The 19,908-nt window shown below is 51.1% G+C and overlaps 1 protein-coding gene across 2 annotated transcripts; it reads left to right on the forward strand.

The window, feature by feature from the left end:
* Positions 1–426: 426 nt before the first annotated feature.
* On the forward strand, positions 427–19,723 carry LAD1 (ladinin 1). Of its 2 annotated transcripts, none has more exons than XM_067531680.1 (11): positions 427–689; positions 6,810–6,953; positions 7,870–8,413; positions 9,143–9,292; positions 11,172–11,321; positions 12,594–12,637; positions 14,685–14,757; positions 15,277–15,408; positions 15,976–16,065; positions 17,520–17,597; positions 18,062–19,723. In XM_067531680.1, the coding sequence occupies exons 1-11, from the start codon at positions 682–684 to the stop codon at positions 18,065–18,067; spliced, it is 1,419 nt and encodes a 472-aa protein (XP_067387781.1). In that variant the 5' UTR covers positions 427–681; the 3' UTR covers positions 18,068–19,723. The 2 variants fall into 2 exon arrangements, with proteins under 2 accessions (XP_067387781.1, XP_067387780.1); XM_067531679.1 differs by lacking the exon at positions 427–689 and adding an exon at positions 714–1,061.
* The last annotated feature ends 185 nt before the right edge of the window (positions 19,724–19,908 follow it).

Here is a 19,908-nt window from a genome sequence, read left to right on the forward strand (position 1 = left end):
TACTTTTGAAACTTGGCCATTTTGTCAGCTGTCAAAGGGGAAGTGGAGTTCTTTTGAAATTCCCAGTCAGAGTTAGATGCCTAAATACCTCTGAGGACCTGGGCCAAACTGCCTGTGACTGGGAAGCAATTTCTTCTGAGGGCTTGTTATTCCATATCTGTCCAGGACTGGGATCCCTTCCCCTGAAGCAGCTGGTACTGGTGACTGTCAGAGACAGAATACTGGACTGAGTGGACCTTTAATAGTAAAATCCTTTGTTTCCTTGTACATGGTCAATTTTGTGTTTCTACTGCATAGCTGCTCAGTCTGCAGTTTGTGTGGATTTTTGTACATTAACAGGGGAGCAAAACTGATAAATAGGAAAATTCACAGACATGCACAGGGGGCCAGAAGGGCAGGGTAGCCCCTGAAAGTGACCTGAACACAGCTTTTGAAACTGACTAGGTTTTAGATGATGAGAGTCCCTTTAACTGCACCTTTTGAAAGCCCCTGCTTCCGAGGCCGCCCTGCCCTGGCTAAATGGGAGCCAGATGACTGATTGACTATGCCTCCTCCCACCCACCTGAAGGAAATTCCACCTTTCCTACACACTCAATCAAGGAAGAATTGAGGACAGAGAGCAAGAGGCTGGTAAAACTGGTTCTGAGCAGGGAGTTGGCCCTGCAATCCAGGGCGACTCGGATGGCTCGGTGCGTTGAGCATGGGGGCTGAATTCAAACCCAGCCATAGTGGCAAGCAAAGCAGGGTCACGCCCGTGCAGGGTACCTTTTGTAAGGTGCTGCTAATAGACAAATTACAGCTCCCAGAGCCCGTCAAGGTAGATAAGAGACCATGTGATACAGGCCAGCAGTAAATGGGCTGTGGGCAGGGTAAAGGTGCATAGGGAAGTAAAACGTTCCCTCTCCAGGCACGACAAATCTGCCTCTTGTTGCTGGCGGCAGGGATCGCTGCATGTTTGGGTTTTAATCTCTTTTGATGTCTGGGCACGTTTTCCACCTTCTCTGAAAGTCAGGGGAAGCTGGAATGTCTCTGAAGAGAAAGAACTGGTCTACTCTCTCCAGGTAGGTGCTGGGGTTTAATGGTTAACGCTCTCTGACCCCTAAAGGGGGGTGAGGCGGGGGTGGGCTTAGGGGAAGGGAAGGCTGTTGGCTTGGGACAAGTGGGGATGCAAAATGGGCACACAAAGGGGGCCTCTCAAGAGCCCTGTGCAGTAGCAGGGAAGAAGGACAGCTGGCATGACTCCAAAGCCAGCCCTGCAGAGCCGGGGTTGCTCTCAGGAGCGTCAAAAGGGTGAGCAGCCCCGGCAAGGGAGGGTGAGGGACTCTCATACAGCTGGATGGCGCAGCTCAGCACAGGCGATGACTTTGAGCACGCTGCAGAAGTCGGGAATCCTGTGTTCATTGCCCCTCAACCGCTGCGGCTCTAATCGGCTCTGTTTGCATGCAGATGAGTGTCTAACTCCTCGCACGCCCCTCCTGGGATTAGGGAGTGGAGTTGTGCTCCTAAATGTTCATGCAGGGTCTCCACTCTCAAAGGTGTAAGTCGGAGCAGACTGTGCTGTCTCCTTGTCTGTGCAGCGCCTAGCACGGTGGGGCTGGGATCTTGGTGTTGAGGCTTCTAGGTGCTGGCACAACTGCAAGTCATAACAATAACACAGAGCTCTGGGGAAGCTGCAAAGCTGGTCTCTTTCACCAACAAAACCAGTCCATCAAAATCTTACCTCACCCATCTTGTGCTTCAGCTTTGTAAAGGTATTGGGGCATGCAACACCCCTGAAACGTCATTGATTTCAAGGGGTGTTAAGCAGTGAAATACCTCTACAAATCTGGCTTTAAGTGCCTCTCTCTGCCTCAGTTTCCCATCTGTAAAATGGGGATAATAGCACTGCAGAACCAAATGTATTATTATTATTTATTATTTTATTAATTCCACTTCAAACAGCAGTTATGAACTCGATGGATGAGGTTCTCCAGATTGTGGCTTCAGGAGGCCCAATGACAATGAGCATAATGGTCCCTTCTGGTCTTAAAATCAATGATTCATTTTGACTTGCTCATGTGATTGTAAAACCAGTTTGGTCCCAGGATGGCTAGCTACAGGAGAACCCAAACAAGGAATAAAGAGTCACATGACTTGAGTAGCTCCCTGTGTCAGGGTACCTGGTCTTTACTGAACAAAGGGGTTAACTTCATATCCTGCTCCCCCCTCCTTTTTGCCCAGGTGATTAAGGAGGGGAGAGGGCTAGGCATTCATGGCTTGGGAGGATGCTTTTGGGGAAGGTTCCACCTGCAGGGGTCACAGAGCTAGTGTAAATCCCACGCTGGGGAATCTTTCTGTAGTTCCCTTTCTTATGGTAACTTCTTTTGATTTCTGGTTTAACTATTCTCCCTGCAGGATAAGCCTTTTCTGGCTTCAGCTGTTTTGGTTTCTGCTGAGTCATTTCACCAATTTACATGAACTAATATTATTATTCTTCATTATTTATAATGTAGTAGCGCCCAAGGCACCAGTCAGGCTGGGACCCTTGTTATGTCAGGTGCTGCACGTATAAAGTAAGAGAGAATTCCTGCCCTGAAAAAAACTCACTGCCTGAATGGACAAGGCAGACAGAACAAATTGCAAACTGTGACTAATAGAATAAAATATACAATTTGCTACATATTCTGTACAGGTTAGTGCCACAAAGTAGGTGGGATTGTTTCTGTTCCTGCACTGGATGGCATGTAACTACCTAAAATGACACACAACTTGACTGTTCATGAATTGCGTCTGTGGACTAAAAATTATTCAGGGCAGAAATTTTCAAATACTTTCCAATTATGAATAATTTTAAGAATCTCCAAAGGGGCTACAGGGGAATAAAAGATACACTGAATAGTGTAGTCATTGTGGATTATTTAGTAATCTGTAGTTTTAACAATTCTCTTGATGATGCATGAGCCAAAACAGAATACAGCTCACTCGCCAACAGCTGCTTTGGCTTTGTACGCCTTTTAAGTCTACAAAGTATGAAACAGTTTATTTTCATCGATCAAGGGTGAAATTCATCAGTGTGCAGAGGACCAGTACAAGACCTATACCCTGTTTAAATAATCCATACGAAACTGGTCATTAATAGGAAAACAGTTTCACAAAAATCAACATTTTGAAATTTTGTTTCCATTTGGCAGGGTTTGGAACTGACCAATTTTCAGTCTCTTGTGTGTGAAATTGCCTATTTATAGTTCTACCAGAGTATCTGTTTCAACTGTTGTTAATATTTATATTAAAATCACTTTTGAATATTACCAAAAATTCAGAATAAAGGATTTGGTACCAGAGACACTTTTCAAAACAATAGCTTAAAAATGATTAAATAAACCTGGGCAGGAAAAGTATCTTGGGAGGAAAAATAGGAGATGTTTTTTAAATCAAAAAACAAAACAAAGAAAAATCTTGGACAAAATGTCCATGCAAAAATGTTCAATCAGCTTTAATATGCATTTAGGTGGGTCTATAAGGATACCATAGACCTGGTTTTGGTCCTCTACAGAGGGGCTGGTTTCACTTTAAGAACACAAATGTGATCTAGTTAAGCTCCAATCCTGCTAAAGCTTATGCACATCTTAACTTGACCACATCTACAACTGTAATAAGTGTTATATAGGAGCTAGGTATTATTATCACAGATCTCAAAGTGCTTTACAAAGAAGGTTGGTAGTACAGGTGGGGAAACTGAGGCACGAGGAGGTGACCTTACCCAAGGTCACCCAAAAACTAGTGGCAGAGCTGGCAATAGAATCCAGGTCTCCTGAGTCCCATCCCACTGCTCTAGTTACTAGGCAACACTGCCTTCCTAGTCAAGTTTTAGCAGGTACCTAAATGTGTCACTGGGTGTCAGTACAATGACTATAACATCCTGTGCAGTAGAGCACAATTTTTCACATTGAAGCAACTGATTGTGAGCACAAAAGGCCTGATCCCAATCCCACGGAGATCAACGGGTTTTAGATCAGGCCCAAAATGGAGTCTGGAAACCGAAGTGAGTGTGCAACATTCAAACACATGTAATGCTCAGTCAGAAGGATTACATAGTAGCAGACTTTCTTTCTCTTTCTGCCTTTCTTTTAATTGAGGAAGGAGAGCCAACTTGTTTCCAAAGTGCAAGGGGACAGGAGATAATAGGAGATTAGATCTAGCCCGTTCTGAATCACTGGGGGGATGTTTGGTCAAACTCACAATGATACTCTAGTGAACATTGTACCTTTCGGAATCAGCTCATTGTAAAAGAGGGTGGGACCATCCTTTTTGCCTTTTAAAAAAATAAATGGCACAACACCAAGGAAAGGCTGCATGACGCATGCAGCTTACAGTAACATGCTCATTCAGTTCCTTGCATTGAATTCTGGTGCTATTTCTCCTCCTCCTTTTTCCAAGGGAAGACAGGAAGCTTTCTACCTAGAAAGTCAGGTTTGAAAGTTCAGTGGCTGAGACTTGCTCCGTAACCTCTTCCCTTGTCTCCACTCTCTGGCTCTGCTTTTCTCTTTACCCTTTCGCTCTTGCCTTCCCTCCTCTCTTGCCTTCCCTCCCCACACCTTGACTCCCTGTACCCAGTCTGCAGGCAGGGAGGTAATTTGGACTTGTGCATTGGTAGCCCTGGCACAGTAATCATTAACCCACACAGTGTGACAAGCTACCAGTCACGGGGTTTGCTGTGGCATTAATGCTACTCTAGGCCTGATTCTGATCCCCCTGACTCCAACAGGATCAGGATTGGGTAAAATTTGGTTCCAAGTTCAGAGCCAGCAAAAACCAAGCTTGGACTAAACCATCGACCACACGCTGTTCCCATGGTCTTAATAGCTTCCTTTTTTTAAAATTATAATATATACATACAGATTCTAGTGGAAACACCTGAACAACTTTTTACAAAAACATTATTCCCCAGGAGGAGGTTGCAGCATGAAACACAGCAGTGCTGTGAAATGCGTAAGAACTAAGAAAGCAGGGGGCTCTCCCATCTGCAGCTATGGTCCCTTGATTTGTTGTTGGTTAGGGAAAGTAAACACTTGCTGGTGGTCTGTAGAGAGCTGGCTGGTCACATGATGCTGCCTCCTCCTTGTTTCTTGCAGCTGCATTGCATTTAAAGGCAGACAAAAATACAAGCATACCACGTTGCCACTTGAATGTGTAGTTTCAATTAGGCCATTACACAAACATGAATGGCAGGGGAGTGGTGGGTGCATCAACTCATGAATTAAGATGTGGCCTGCCCCATTAAAATGTCTGAGATCTTTTGTAAAGAAGGAAATTGATGTATCAGTGAAAAAGAAACTGCTCATGTGATTTCATCATTTGAGGGCTTATCTATGCTATGTGGGGAAGTTGTACCTGTTATAAACTGGTATAATTTGCTGGTATTACTTAAACTGATACAGAGTTATTGCATTATACTGCTATGTGGCCACTCCTATTCTAGGCAGAACTGGTAGTGATGGCTGCCTGACACATTCCATTAGAAGAGCTTGTTTTTTAGTTGCTTGTAACTTTTTGCCATACTTCAGTTATTCAGACTAAAATTTTTCATATCAGGAGTCTGCCTCTGTCTGAATTTTTGTTCTTGGAAGTCTAAGCAAAAATGGTGGTTGTTCCTGAGAGACAGAGAGTGTGGAGGAAAATTTTACTTTTTGTCCACTTTTCCCAACAAAAACAAAAGGAAAAAAACAACTTACAACTGTTTCATTAAGACACTCTAGAACCCAAGTGTTTGGAGCAGAGGCTCAAAATTTGTCAGGGAGTTGGCCGCTGAAGGTTGTGGGTCTTGCTCTTCCTGTGAAAATCCATCCAAACTTGGCCAAGTTATAAGCCTCTGAAAAAAATCCCAGTTCACACATGCTCACTAGAGGTAGTGCCTGGAAGCTTTATCCTTCAGAAATTCTGTCTGGACCATGTATACTCCATCCATCACTGAGCATGGGTCAGTAGGTTGAGTAGGACTTGTCCTACAATTGGCTGCCAGGGGCTGCTTTGGCACCAGGTGCAGGAACTGAGAGCAGAGCTGGTTCCTAGGAGAAGCAAGTCTCTGCTCCTCACCTGTAAGGTGGAAGGGCGTTTTCTTGCAAGAGGGATGGAGAAGAGGGAAAGGTGGAGTGAGGGGATGGGGTGGGGAGGGCTTCCTGCTAGAAGCAGGAGTGCTGGCAGGGAAAGAGTTTATGAACACTAGAGCGCGCTCCCCTGCAGAGCTTGGACTGGAACCAAAAATTCCAGAGACCCAACCTTGATGACCGAAGCTGGGGACAGCATGGGTCCATGTGATGGAACTTCTGTTTTGTTTATATCAAAGTGAAGACTTTTAAAATGTAACTTTCTACATTAAAGGAACACTATACTTCAAAGTCAAGCGCTTAATTCAGGTATTTCCAAACTCTTTAAAGTTGCCTGTACGTGTGTAGGTGTCATGATTACATATCACACATGATAATATCTATGTAATCCGGTTTGTATTCCTGCTCCTATTTTCCATCTTCCCCCGGCTGATGCCTGCTGTAGATAAAGGCAGCTGTGCATCTGAATGGGATGCTGTGCAACTGGCCAATTGCACACTGCTGTCCATGTTGTACAACTTCTCCTTGACCCCTGGGGTGATCACTTTATCTTTGCAAGCTCAGAGAGCGGTACCCTGATTGCTATGCTTCTACCATCACACAGCCCACTAGTATCTGACTGGCATATTCTTGTATGCAGTGCTGTAGCCATGTCCGTCCCAGGATACTGGAGAGCTGAGATGGCTGACCTTGCCTCTGGAACATTTTTGTCTCCTTTCCAAACAGCCTGGCCAGGCAGAGGACCCTTGAGGATGAGGAGGAACAAGCGAGAGAACGCCGGCGGAGAGACCGCAGCCTGAGCTCCACCACTGATACAGAGGATGAAGCTCTTTGCCCTACACAGAACACCAAGCAGCCAGCACTGGAGAGGTGGGTGGGGTGACCGCAGCGCCAGGACGCTGCACATCCACACAGCTTGTCTTGCTCTTCCGGGACTGAGCCCAAGCCCACAAGTCAGTAGGAGTCTTCTCATTAAATGGGTTTTGGATCAGGGCTACAGGGTGGAGCAGGCAGTGGGAAGTAGTGAGAACAGGGGTCTGGGGATCCAGTTTTAATTCATGGCTCTGAGACGGAGAGGGGTCTAGAGCCTAGATTTAGGAGGCTGGGCGTAAGGGCTCCTGGGTGCTGTTCCTGAGAGTGCTGTGTCACTGTGACTTTGGGCAAATTACTTCCCCTGTCTGTGCCTCAGTTTGTCCATGTGTAAAATGGGGATAATGGTATGCTACTTTGACAGTCATGCTGAGATCCGTGCAGGACAGATACGATACAATGATAAATCACTGTTTACGATACAAAGCTGAAGGCTCAGCTCTTCAAAGTGGTCCAGTGGAGTTAGACACGTGTTCCATGGAAATTACCTATCCAAATCCACCTGGATGCCTCTGAAAGTCTCCACCCCATACGTATTTATTTGACTTCATTGGTGTAAATACCTTCCTCCACCTACTCTCTAAACCCTCTTCTCCCTCGCCCATCGGGGTAGCTGTCTCTCCAGGGCAAGCTAAGGCTGCTCTGAACGCTGTTCCCAGGAGAGTGGAGCAAGTGGCTCTATTTCTCCATGGTGCTAGCCCAGCGCTTCCAACCTGTGGTCAAGGGACAGAGGCTGGTTTGGGATGTGGAGCTCCCACAATACTGCCCACCTTCCTCTCCCCCATGCCGCCTATTTAATCTGGCCCCTCTCGCCTGGGCCAGATTCACTTGCTGTCTAACAAGCAGCCTGCCAGTGCCCCCGGGTAGCCAAGGGCGTCAATACCCTCTCTCTCTCTCTCTCTCTCTCTCACTGTAGACTGCAGAGCCTGGAGGAGGCAGAGCCGCCAGCGGCAGCCACGGCTGAAGAGGAGACCGAGCGGAAGCTCACGGCAGTGCTGAGGCCGCAGGAGGTGCGGCGGCAGAGGCGGCAGGTGGAGGGCTCAGAGAACCTCAGTCGGGAGAAGGAGCAGCCGGAGAACTGCAGGGAGCCAGAAACGGGAGCAGGCAGCCAGGAGGCAACCCCGGGTTGGGCGTCAGCTCACGAGGGGAAAGCCCTAGCAGAGGAACGGTGCCAAGGGGTGGCTCAGAAGTCGAAGAGCCCAACAGCGGAACAATGTCCGGAGCTGGCTGCGGAGCGGAAGGTCCTGGCAGGAGAACAGCGTCGGGGGCCGGCTCAGGAGGAAAAGGATCTGAGAGCTGAAGAGCCCCAGCAGGATCAGGAGGTGATGAAGGGCCAGCCCCGGGGATTGGCTCGGGAACAGAAAGACCATAGTCACCGGGAGGTGAAAGTTCTCTCCAGGGAAGGAAGCCGCATAGAACAGAAACCAGACTCCCCGGTTACGCGCTCCTCCAGCCAGCAGGTGAGCCGCAAGGCAGCATCTCCGGTGCATGCCATTTTATCAGCAGTCTCGTGGCATTGGGGTGCGGGGGTGTCCCTAAAAGTCCCAGCTCCTGGAGTCAGGGCCCAGATCCTCAGTGGGAGCCAAGTGCTTACATGCCTCTGAGGATCTGGGCCCATGTGACTCTGTGAGTATTCTGGCTTCTGTTTGAAAAGGAGCCGGTGTCTATCCTAGTGGAGAAAAGCTTGATGTGAAGTGAATGTGACCGAAATACTCTGACGCCAGAAGGGAAAGAGCCCTGAATGTACTCCTTTAAAAATCATGACTTAGATCCCCCCCAAAACTCTTGGGGTTGGTGATGCTGCACTGGGGCGTGGAAAGAGCAATGCTGCCAAAAGGCGTGGAGAGAGGGTGTGTGTATGTGTGCGCGCGCACCTGTTGCTTCTCCAACTCTAGAACTCTACCTCCAAATACGGCAGCATGAGTACCCACTTCCCCTCATTGAGCCAAACCCCGAGCCCTCTCCTAGGCAAAGCCTCTGCTGACTTCAGTGATGGTTTGGCCCAGGGAAGAGGCTGGGGTTTGGCTCATCCAGGACCGTTGGGGGACCTGTGGTCTGGGCTGTTCAGGTGTTTGGTGGAATGGCTGAGCCCCCAAGTGTTGCTTCCTGCCCGGATAGCCATGGCCACTGGGCCTGAGCCCTCCCTGTTGGCTCTTGACTGATGTGCGGTGGGTGTGTTCCTTCCCTAGGAGACAGTAAGAAATCCCCCGCAGGCTCAGGAAGTGGCAGGGTTGCCCTCCACCCAGGACAGACCGGAAGGCTCCTCGGTTGCTTCCCCCACTCGGGTCACCTACAGCAGCTCCTTCAAATGCACCAGCCCAAGGACCATCTCTCTCCAGGTAAGCGTTTGAAATGGGCAGGGAAAGTGTTCCTCAAGTCAGCAGAAGCCAGGTTTGTTCTAGGTGTGCAGGAGCAGCTCCCTCCAGCTGTTGTCAGCAGGCGTAGTTTGCTCAGTCCTCAGTCTGCGGGTGGGTTTGCAAAGTCCATTCCACATTGGGCACAGAAATCCAATCCCACGTTTTCTCCTTCCCAAGGCTGCACCTAGAGTTCATTCCGAGTGGATAGAGCATTGGGGGCAGAGGCTTTCCATGTGGGTGCTGCAATCCTGCTCAGATTATTTTCCTCTCTAGAGTCTGGTCCATGTGGGTAAAGAAATCCAGTCCAGGTCTTCTCCTTCCCATTGTTACCTAGCCTCTGTTCCAGCTGGGATCAGGTTGTTCTCAGAACTCTTCCTCCTTGCGGCATTTGCTGGAAAAGGCGGCTGGGTTGTATTTGTTCTGGGCCCGTAGGTGGGAGATTCAGGAAGCCCCATTACTAGCATCCAGGGGAGCATAGAAGTTTGGAGAAGCTGGAATTGAAGCTCTTGGTCTCATGGACCACAGAAGTGCTGCCAGTCTCTACCCGGGCAGTCCCGGATTGCTATGGCTCTGCCTCAAGTTCCCCCAAAGGGCCACAATCCTTCCTGCTGCAGCTCCAATGGGCGTGGCTCAATGAGTCTGTGAGCACCGCATTAATCCTAGTGCCTGCTGTTAAAATTGCCTGTCTGTCCTGTGCCTTGCCTATGACTTCAGTCCTGGCATTGCCCCCTTGTGGGATTCTGCTCAAGACACCCAAACTGTGAGCCACTGTGCTGCCCCTTTGCCTGGGCAAGAGTGAGAGCGATGCTGCTGCCAAGGTACGTGTCAGCTCGCTGACACACCAGCCTCTCTTCACGACTCAGCTGGTCTAAAGCATGCCTTGCAGGTGACGGTGAACGCCAGCTCCCAACTTCCCCAGCGATGTCTCCCTGCCATGTCCAGTGCCTCTCACTGGATACTCTCAGAAATTAAGTTTGCTGCCTCCAAAGATCCAGAGAACATAGCAGCCTGTTAGGTTAGCTTCTCTTCACCTTAGTAGAACAGCTCTGAGATGGCTTGTTGTAAAACTAAAGGAAGTTTATTAACAAAGAACTGAGATTAAGTGATATGAAGCAAGAATAAGAGACAGTTATGGATACAAACCAATCAAAGCACACTTTCTAGTGAATACAACTAAACTTTAGCAAGTTACAGTCTTTACCTAAGCAATTTTCTTACTTGCCTCCAGTTTTCAGCATCCCTAGCCTTCCAGACTAGGAGTTCCAACTTTCACTGGTCCAGAGGGGGTGCTGTCCCCTAAGTGATAGATAATTGTCTTTCTGCTCCCCTCACGTTACCCATAGTCCACTGTATTGGCCTTGAGCCAGGAGGGCTTCCTGGGGTGCAGATTCTGTCCTCTGGCATGACTGTTAAGCAGGGGAGAAGACCCTTGTGTGTAATAGTTTTGTTTCCCATATATGTAAATGTCCTTTCATTGCTCTCTCTGTGTGACCAAGCTGGTCAAACAGGTAAAGACACATTCTGTTGTCTAGGGCGGGCTGGGTCTAGGCTCTGCCTCCCAACACCTTTTATGAATGTAGTTCCAGAACACCTCTATAACTCTACACAACCCATACATGCATCACTCGATGATTTTCACAGCGAGTGTGTTTTTAAAAAAAAAAAAAAGTTCACATGCCCTCTTTTAGAAACATCATGGCAATGGTGTATTGAGGCAATGAGTGTGCCAGGCCTCATGAAAGTAATGGCTTGGTGGGCCTGCTTTCTGTTAGCATGGAGGAGCTCACTGGGTTGCACCCCTGGGCCTGAGTCCTACCTGTTGGCTCTTGACTGACATGTGGTGGGTGTGTTCATCCCACAGGATACAGTAAGGAATCCCCCACAGGCTCAGGAAGCAGCAGGGGTGCCCTCCACCCAGGGCAGACCCGAAGTCTCCTCGGTTGCTTCCCCCATTCATGTCACCTACAGCAGCTCCTTCAAACGCATCAGCCCGAGGACCGTCTCTTTCCGGGTAAGTGTCTGAAATGAGCAGGGAAATGTGTCCCTCAAGTCTGTGGAAGGCAGGTTTGTTCTAGTTGTGCAGGAGCAGCTGTCATCGGCAGGCATAGTCTGCTCAGTCCTCAGTCTGCGGGTGGGTTTGCAGAGTTCATGGCAAATTGCCAGGCCTGATGGAAGTAATGGTATAGTGGGCCCGCTTTCCGTTAGCATGGAGGAACTCACTGAGCTGCACCCCTTTTAAGCAGGGCTCTTTTCAGACCTGGGGGACAAGGGATTGTACTCTCCTCTCCTGGCTCCCCCTGTCACAGCTATAGGCATTTCCTGCAGTACACACTGGGTGACTTCCCAAGCTGAGTGGCTAGGGAAGTTGTAGGGTGTCCTGGCTCTGCAGAGCTGAGCAGGGGGCATTGCTCTGTGCTGCATGTCCAGCGTCCATGCTGGGGTCAGCCCTGTCTGGGATGGTGTTTTCATGCAGATGGATTGCCTGGATTCAGAAGGAGAGTGGCTGGAACTGGGTCTGGGTGCTGTTGCCAGGCAACCACCAAGCTGACTAGTTTTAGGGCAGTTTCTGCAGGGGATGGCCTTCAGCACTGGATGCAGAGATGGCACCTAGGGTGCCACATTTCGGAAGGGTATCCGGACATCTGGCCAGAAGGTCTTTCAGGCTCTGGGAGTGCCGGGGCAGAAGGATAAAGTAGGCTGACCAGAAGAAGAGGGGAGGTGCAGTGAAGGAAGGAAAATAGAAAACCTCGGGGGAGGAAGGAAAGGGAAATGGTGAGGCCAGTGGGATGGAGATGTGCATGGGCTAGAGAGGAGGGAATAGACAGAACGAGAGCTTCTCTTGTCAGGGTGGAAACCAAACATGTTCTTGGTCCAGGCTTCTCCCATATCTAGGCCAGCCCTGAGGAGAGGGCAGGTTCAGAAGTGCTAGAGCCCAGCCCACATTTTCACTCACACCAAGCCTGTCCTGATGTTGTCAGGACAGAAAAATTCCAGTTTGAGCTCCCCCAACCCTGCCCAAGAGCTCCATGGTCCCAGTTGGGATCTGAAGCAGAAGGGGTTCTGGACTCTGAGACTGCCGGTCTGGATTGCTTGCATGGCTCAGAGAAGCCACTAAACACTTCTCTGTGCCCTGGTGAACATGTGAACTCTGGAAGACTTGTCCAGCACTTGGTGATGAGCTGGGCTGTGAGAACTTTCTCAGCCCTAGGAAGAGGGCCTTCTCCCAACCCCTCTCATGGTCTCCCCCTGTGACCACTTCTCATCTTCTTTGGTTCATTTTCAGGTGATCTCAGGAAAAAACAAGGAAGAAAATATGTTGACCAGAAGGTCAGTGGGTTTTACTTGTATTTCTGTTAATGTCCTGAAGCTGCTAATAACTCTGACCTTCCCCACCAGCTGTCATCCAAGGATCTCAAAGCATGCTCCAAACCTTAATGAACTGATCCTCATACAACCCCTCTGATGATAAATATCATCGCTCCCACTGTACAGCGGGGGAAACTGAGGCATGGAATGGGGAAGTGACTTGCACAACAAATTTAGTGACTGCTCCAGAAATAGAACTCCAATTTCCTCACTCCCTCCTCTTTGCTCTATTTATTAGGCCATGCTGTCATATGTGAAGAGGAGTGTTTGGATGGCCTTAGTGAGAAGATCCCAATAGCATATTTTTGTCTCCATGTCTCAGTCCTCCTGTTTTATTGTCTGGCTTTTGGCTTATACCATAGCCCTGCTGATCAGACCCCTATTAGTATTTCCCGCCAACCCGGCCCAGACTGCAGCTTGGCATTTCAGCCCTATGTGGAGAGTACCCCAGCACCTCTGAGTGTGGCAGGGCTTGGCCAGCATTTGGAGGAAAAGACCTCTTGTGGAATTTGAGGGTCTCTCCTTTCACATATGTAAGATCTGCCCTCGGCAGATCGTTGTGTGGTGTCATTTGGCTGCTGCCTTCCATGCCAGATTTGGCTGCACTGGAGTGGTGGTCTATGGTGACTTGGTCCTGCTACCGTGGGAGTGGCTGGCAAAACTCCCATTGACTTCAGTGGAAGCAGAATCAGAACCCATAGTCTGTGCGGTGTTTTGAGATCCTTCAGGACAGGTGCCAGAGAGTGGGAGATAGCATTAGGCAAATGGCTGATTTGCTGAGCGCTTGGCTCTAGTGGTAACACCTCAACTGTGCTCCTTCAAGAAGTGGGTCCATAGTGGGTCAGCCTAGCTTAGCAGAGAGCGGGCACTGGGGCAGCAAGAAGCTGGGGAGTCAGGAAAGAAGTCCCCAAACAACTTGGAGAGAGCTGGAGATGTTTGAGTTAGGTGTCATGAGCCACAGTTGTCATGGGCGTAAGTTGCCATGTGACAGTGGGCGTTCACCATCTCTTTGTACCTGTACTAATTACAGCTGTGCAATGGCCGGCCTTCCGGTGAGTCAACAAATGTAATGGAGAAGCTGTAGTTATCTCCCTGATCACTGGGAGGGGGATGTCACGATTTGCTCCCCATCTGGAGGGAACCAGAGACAACACAACAGGAAGAGTAACTGATATGGGGGCTTTGTTATCTATCGCTGGGGGACCCAGAGAATCCCGGAAGAAGCATTTGTTGCGAGTGTGTCTTGTGAATCCTGTCATCCATGTTGTGGGTCTGATGAAAGTGGAAGCTGGGATTCTGGGTTTGGTGACGGAGGGGGGGTTGTATTCTGGAGCTGGGTCATGAACAGCCAGATGCCAGAGTCTGGCCAATGTCTTGTACCAGAGCCTTGGTCTCATGACGTAGACGGTAATAGTACTTGAACCTGTTGGGATCTTGGATTTCTAACTCTTTGGCCATAGGATGGCCCAATGTGTAGGGTGCTAGGCTGGGGCTTGGGTGACCCACATTCAGTTCCCTGCTCTGCTCCTGGATTCTTTGCATGGCCTTGGGCAAGTTCCTCAAAGGTGTTCGGTGCCTAACTCCCATTGTTGCACTAGGACCTCAATTCTGCAGCTGGACAGGGTGGGGATAAGAGCGGTGCCCTCCCCTCCTCAGGGCAGCTTGTGAGGATGAAGCCATCAAATATGTACTCAGACTTGGTAGCGGGAGCTACATCAGACAGCTAAAAAACTACTTAACTGGCTGCAGTGTAGTAATATCATGAGTGAAGCTGGAGTATTTTATCACCATTTCATAGAGGAGAAACTGAGACACGGAGGGGGAATGGAAAAGATCTGGGAATAGGCACTCAGGTATCGTGATATAGGAGCCTGAGTGGAATAAAATCCAGCTCCTCCAGGGCCAAGTAGACTCCTTCTCCTCGCCTGTCACAGACAGATGTTGCCATGGCATGAAGGATGCTGGGGGATTTCATTCAGCGCTTTTCTATCCCTTTCCCCCTCCCCAGCGCCAGCATGAGAATCCCAGCCAGTAATGTCAAGATCGAGGAGAAACTGGAGAAATACACCTCAGCCGTGCAGGTAATGTGTGTGTTGGGGGGAGGGGGAACACGCGGCCCGGGCCGGGGGGGTGGGGGGAATGCCTCGCTGGTTCTGTGGCCGCTAGGCGAAGATGGGTGGTGTCTGAGCTCTGTGTGACTCTGCTGCTTGTGACCTGGGGAGAAGAGGAAGCAACAGGGAGTCGGACCGGCTATCTCTCAGAGCTGAGGGCAGGGACTGGGGAAGAACCTGTCGTAGGTAGAGGTGATCAGGGACCTATTGGGAGTAGGGGCCCACCTCAGCTGTTCCCCCACTCCCTCTGTGGGCTCTCCTTCAAAGGGACAGAGGGCATTTTCCCCCACCAGGCAAGTGATGTGGGCAGGGAGGGAGAATGTGTGACTAGGAGCCAGGGTAAGAAACCAGGCTGCCCTCCATTCACGTGCTGAGGCCTGTGGGGAGCAGAGGTCAGCCTTGGCAGGACCAGACTGGGCACCCCCACATACAGCCAGGACTCTAACGCAGAGCAGCCCCCTCCAACGGCTCCTGTCTCTCCGCTCCTAGCGATCCGAGGGGGTGAAGTTGCCCGTTTCTGTGCAAAGAGGATTCCTCCCGGCCTCGGAGGGTGTGGCTAGCAAGCGCAGCATCTTTGAGGCCAGTGCCCCCAACAGAACTGACCCGGCCCCTGTCAGAAAGGTAAGGGCTGAAGAGGGACAGAGTATGTGCTGGGAGAGGGGCTGCATGGCCAAGTGCTCCCTGGGGGGTGGGGTGGGTGGGTGTGTGTGTGTGTGTGTGTGTGTGTGTGTGTGTGGTGGGGGGGGGGGTGGTAAAGGCTGGCTGAGGCCTCTTTTCCCCCTTCATTCCCCGATGTCTTCTGAATGGTGCACACTAGGAATGCTCCACTCAGGTCAGCAGGTGGTGCCCTGCCCTCTGAGTTGGTGCTAGTTGGGGTTTGGCTACAGCAGGCGTCTGTGTGGATGAGATTCAAAGCAGAGGTCTGCCCAGGTCAGGGCTTAAACTGTAATGAAAGAGATGCTGGCGCAAATTAAGCAATGGTGCAGATGGGGGATCACTGAAGAGCCTGTGGCTCTTGCAGAAAGAGCAGAGATTGTTACTTCCACTTGCAGCTTCTCTTGTTTAGGACAGGAAATGAGGGGTGTGGTAATCACTGCTGCTCACGCCAAGCCATGTTGCACCCCAGAAGTGGCTGCGTGCTAGTGGTGGGTAACGTTGTTTTAACCCTCTGATCCCATTGTGTGGTAGGAGAATTTGAGGCTCCCTGGCGTAGTGACGTCTCGCATCAATCTGTGGATAAGCAAAACCCAGGAGCCCAGCAAGGACGGAAGAGCCAAGGTATTTGGATGTGCTGGTGCATCACGCTAAAGAGCTGGTGCTTTGACAGCTCAGGGAGTTTGGGGGGGGGACCCTGCATCAGGGAGCAGCCACGTCCTGACCGTGATAGCAAAGTGGACTTGATTATGCTGAGCCAAGCCTGTTTGTAGACCAGCGCTGGCCATGGTGCCGGGGACTATGTTCCAACAAGATTTAAATCCCCTCCACCCTTCAGAACTGCCAGCTCTGCTCCCTTACAGTTACTCTCCTGGTGGGATATTTGGGACTCCCCCTGGGAGCTCACGGTTACACTAAAAATCCCAAGGAAAGAGCCTCGGCTTCTCCCTGGACCCTAGCAGAGAACTGCTCCCTCTGCCAGCGCCCCCTCGTGAATGTTCTGTGGTGATCAGGCCCAACGCTAAATGTGCACACTCAGTGGAGCCCTAGCTTTGGGGTGCTGCTTGTGTGTTACAGATCAGTCCCCACTTCCTCAGGGACCTTGTGAAAATCCTTCTGCAGGGCTGGTGGGTCTTCACCTGATGAGACAGGCCATGAGGGGGGCTGTGGGGACTTGCTGCTCTGTGCATTATCCCCATTATCGCTCTTCCATGCACTGCCTTTGTGCTGAGGATGGTTCCAGGGGCAACCCTTGATGGTGGGACTCTGCCGGAGCCGTGGCCGTGGCAGTGGGGAGCCTGGCAGAAGGTCCTTGAGGCCACACAGTGGCAAGAGAGCTTATAGATGGATGGTAGCTGGTCTCTGCGAATCAGGGTGCCTACTAATACGTATAGGAGTAACAGAGAAGACGTCGCTGAATTTACACCCCTGTGTATCGGTGTTTCCCTGCAGAGGGGAATCTGGGTCCAAGAGCTCTGCTCCATCCTGTCCGTACTGCAGAGCCCCTTCAATGCAGCTGCATCCTGCTCAGACTCCATCAGCTGAGCCATGGGGCTCAGAGAGTGAGGAGGTGCAGCTTGCTCCATCCCATCGTGTGGCTGGTGAAGGCTGGCTTGGCCCCTGGTGCAGGTTACGGCACCCAGGGCTGATCTCCTAGTTTGCAACCTGCCTGCTATCGCAGGGAATAGCTGGGTTTGGCAACGTCGCAGGCATGGCTGCTCCTGCCCCAAACGCCGCCCACCCCGAGCTGATGGCTCTGCACGTGCTGGAGAGGGCCTCTATGCTGGGGGGTGTCTCTGGAGAGGTTTCACAACTGCCTTATGCCAGCACTGCCCTTGTGAAGTGACTGCCCTGCAACCATCCAATTTCCCCCACTTGCCTAGTTCGGAGCAGCTCCCATGGTGCTTACGTGATGGCCTGGATTTGCCAGTCCCAGCACACAAAGGCTTGGATGCCTTATCCAGATCTAATCTGAACTGCTGGGGTCTGTTTGGATCCAGGGTTTTGGGTCAGGCCCCATCTTTGGGTTTAGACTGATGCAGCGTTGCACATGCCGTCTGTTCCTCCTCTCCCTGCAGGACACGGAGAAAACAGACAGCGCGACCAAGCGCAGCATCTGGGCCAAGCGGTCCGACGACGACTCCAGTGACACCAGGGTAAGAGCAGAGGGAACATGGAGGTCACACATGTGACCTGCCTGGATTCTGCTGAGGGCCAGTGGCTGAGCTGGGTTTGAGTCCCTGAAGTCCTCTTCTGTCGTGTCCCCCCACCCTCCCCTGCCATGAACAGCCTCAGGGTGGGGGCAGGGGGATGTCATGCTCTGGGGCTGATGGGAGGGGGGGAGCCCAGTGTCTTTAGGGAGCAGTTTGCATAGAGGAGCTGGTATTAGGGGAATTTGCATAGTGGGGTGGGTCACAAGGAGGAAGATGTCTAGATTGGAGGTGTGTGCAGGGGAGGGAAGGGGGGAAATCCGGTATCTCACATGTGGGGTGGAGGAACAACAGATGAACATGACTTGGGAGTGCTGTACGGGTGGGTTCACTGACCTTGGTAGTACAAAGCACCTTTCTTTCTGCTGCAGCCTCTGGCCCAGCCTGACAATGCTCTTCCTCTCTTCCAGTTGTAACACTACAAGACTCCCTGGAGAAAATCTCTCTCTGTGACGATCAAAGTCCGGCCCTATGCAATCCTCCAGCATCCCTTCATGGCTTTGTCTCTGAGTTTCCCCCTCCCATGAGACCAGCCCTGCAGGAAGGGGGATTCCTGGCAGGAAGATCCACCTCCCACTTTCCTCTTGGTGCATCTTACTTCTGACTGGTGGACCGGAAGGAAGAAGATTTGAGGATGACTCATGTCCTGAGCAGTTGCTGTCCACATAATCCACTGCTGTCCCTTCCCACTGTCCAGCCTAGCTATGATTTATCAAAGCCACAAGTTCTGTCTGCACTGATGGTACGAGATCTTTACCGCCCTGTCCCTGGACAATGCGCACAGTAACTGGGGATGCCGAAGCAGTGACTCATGCTGTACCTGCAACCGACTGAACCAGGGAATCTGCACCCAGCAGCTCAAGCCAGCTCCAGAGCGTTGCTGGGGAGTGGGGCTGTGGTCTCAGGCCATTACAGCTTTACCCTGTAGATCCCTGGCTAAAGCCAGCCCAGGCTTCACACAGGGGTGGCTGTGGGTAGCAGTGTGGGGTGTCTCAGCCTGGTTCCTAACTCAGCAGGTGGCCCCAGCACCAAAACCACCAGCACAGCTGTTCCGCTTGTTGATGGTCTCAGCAGAGAGGCCATGGGGTCTGACCTCCCCTCTCCAGCTCGATGTCCCTGTAAGTCAGGGCTCAGGCTTGTTGGCTGGGCTGAGTGCGGTGCAGGCCAGAAACCGCCGCTGCCTGTGCAGCACCTGCCCTGGGGCTAATGGAGGATTTCTGCTGCAGGGCATGGCCTTCATCGGGCCAGATCAATGGGGCTGCCTTGGTTGGCAGCACTGAGCACCTGTCACTGCTTAATACCCCATCAATTCACATGTGTGCCCGGCACTCTCTCCCCCTGGAGACTCACTAGCAATGTCCCTGGGAAGCTGTGTCATCAATGTTTGGTGTTTAGCTCCCTTACTCCCAGCATGCCATGCGGGAGGGTGGCAGTTCTCAGCCTCTTCCATGCTATCCCCTCCCCCCAGCCAGCCAAACCCCTTTCCCATTTAGAAATGGTGGCCCCCTTGGCAATTCTGGCCCCTCATGGCGGCCAGTCTGCACTGGGGAGGGCTGCTTGGAAGTCCCGGATCCTGCTCATCCCTCCCTCCCTTTACAGGAGAGTGCCTGATCTTACCATTGCCTTTGTCCTACAGAACCAAAAAGCTCTTTTTAACATGAGGGGCCTGAACCGAAGCCCCAGACCCCAAGTGCCCCTGCACTCCCCATCCGGAGCCTGGGCCTCGAATCCATCTCCAGCACTAGGTAGCCTTTCCCAGAAGCATTGCTCTCTCTCAGGCTGGGGAGGAGCAGGATCAGCTATTGGACTCGGTGGGGAAGAAGGTGCCACAGGAAGCCCCTAAAATGGCAGCCTCCAAACGCCTCTGCCAGAGGAGCAAGCCCTTTATTCCAGAAAGGTTGAGAGGACACAATGCTGCTTTAATGAGCCCTAGGCTGGGATTCTTTAGCTTTAGCCTCTGTGCTTATCTGGCCTTCTTCTGGAAGTGGTCGCACCCCACTGGCTGAGGAAGGAACCTGCTTCTTTTGATCTTTTTCCTCCCCTTCCCCTAATAAATGGCGCTTTCTTTAAGATGTTCCTGGTCTCGGGCTGTTCTTGGGGCCCCTCGCTGTGAATCATTCTGGAGGGTGAGGCAAATAAGCTTATGGCCTCTGGAGAGAGGCATAGTGGGGCGTGTGTGTGGGGGGGCGGGGGGGACTTGGTGTGGAATCCTTAGCCATAGGGCAAATATAGCCCTGGGTGTGACCACCCCCCTGCC

Source organism: Emydura macquarii, unplaced genomic scaffold (assembly GCF_026122565.2).
Source record: "Emydura macquarii macquarii isolate MOO-44397 ecotype Brisbane River unplaced genomic scaffold, CSIRO-AGI_Emac_v2 contig_3220, whole genome shotgun sequence".
Taxonomy (NCBI): domain Eukaryota; kingdom Metazoa; phylum Chordata; order Testudines; family Chelidae; genus Emydura; species Emydura macquarii.

Excerpts from the sequence above, each read along its gene's own strand:
- LAD1 (XM_067531679.1), top strand. The coding sequence starts at position 1,024 with ATGTCTCTGAAGAGAAAGAACTGGTCTACTCTCTCCAG. Across the intron at positions 11,322-12,593 it reads CGAGGACCGTCTCTTTCCGG|GTGATCTCAGGAAAAAACAA; the intron begins GTAAGTGTCTGA and ends GTTCATTTTCAG. Across the intron at positions 15,409-15,975 it reads ACCCGGCCCCTGTCAGAAAG|GAGAATTTGAGGCTCCCTGG; the intron begins GTAAGGGCTGAA and ends ATTGTGTGGTAG.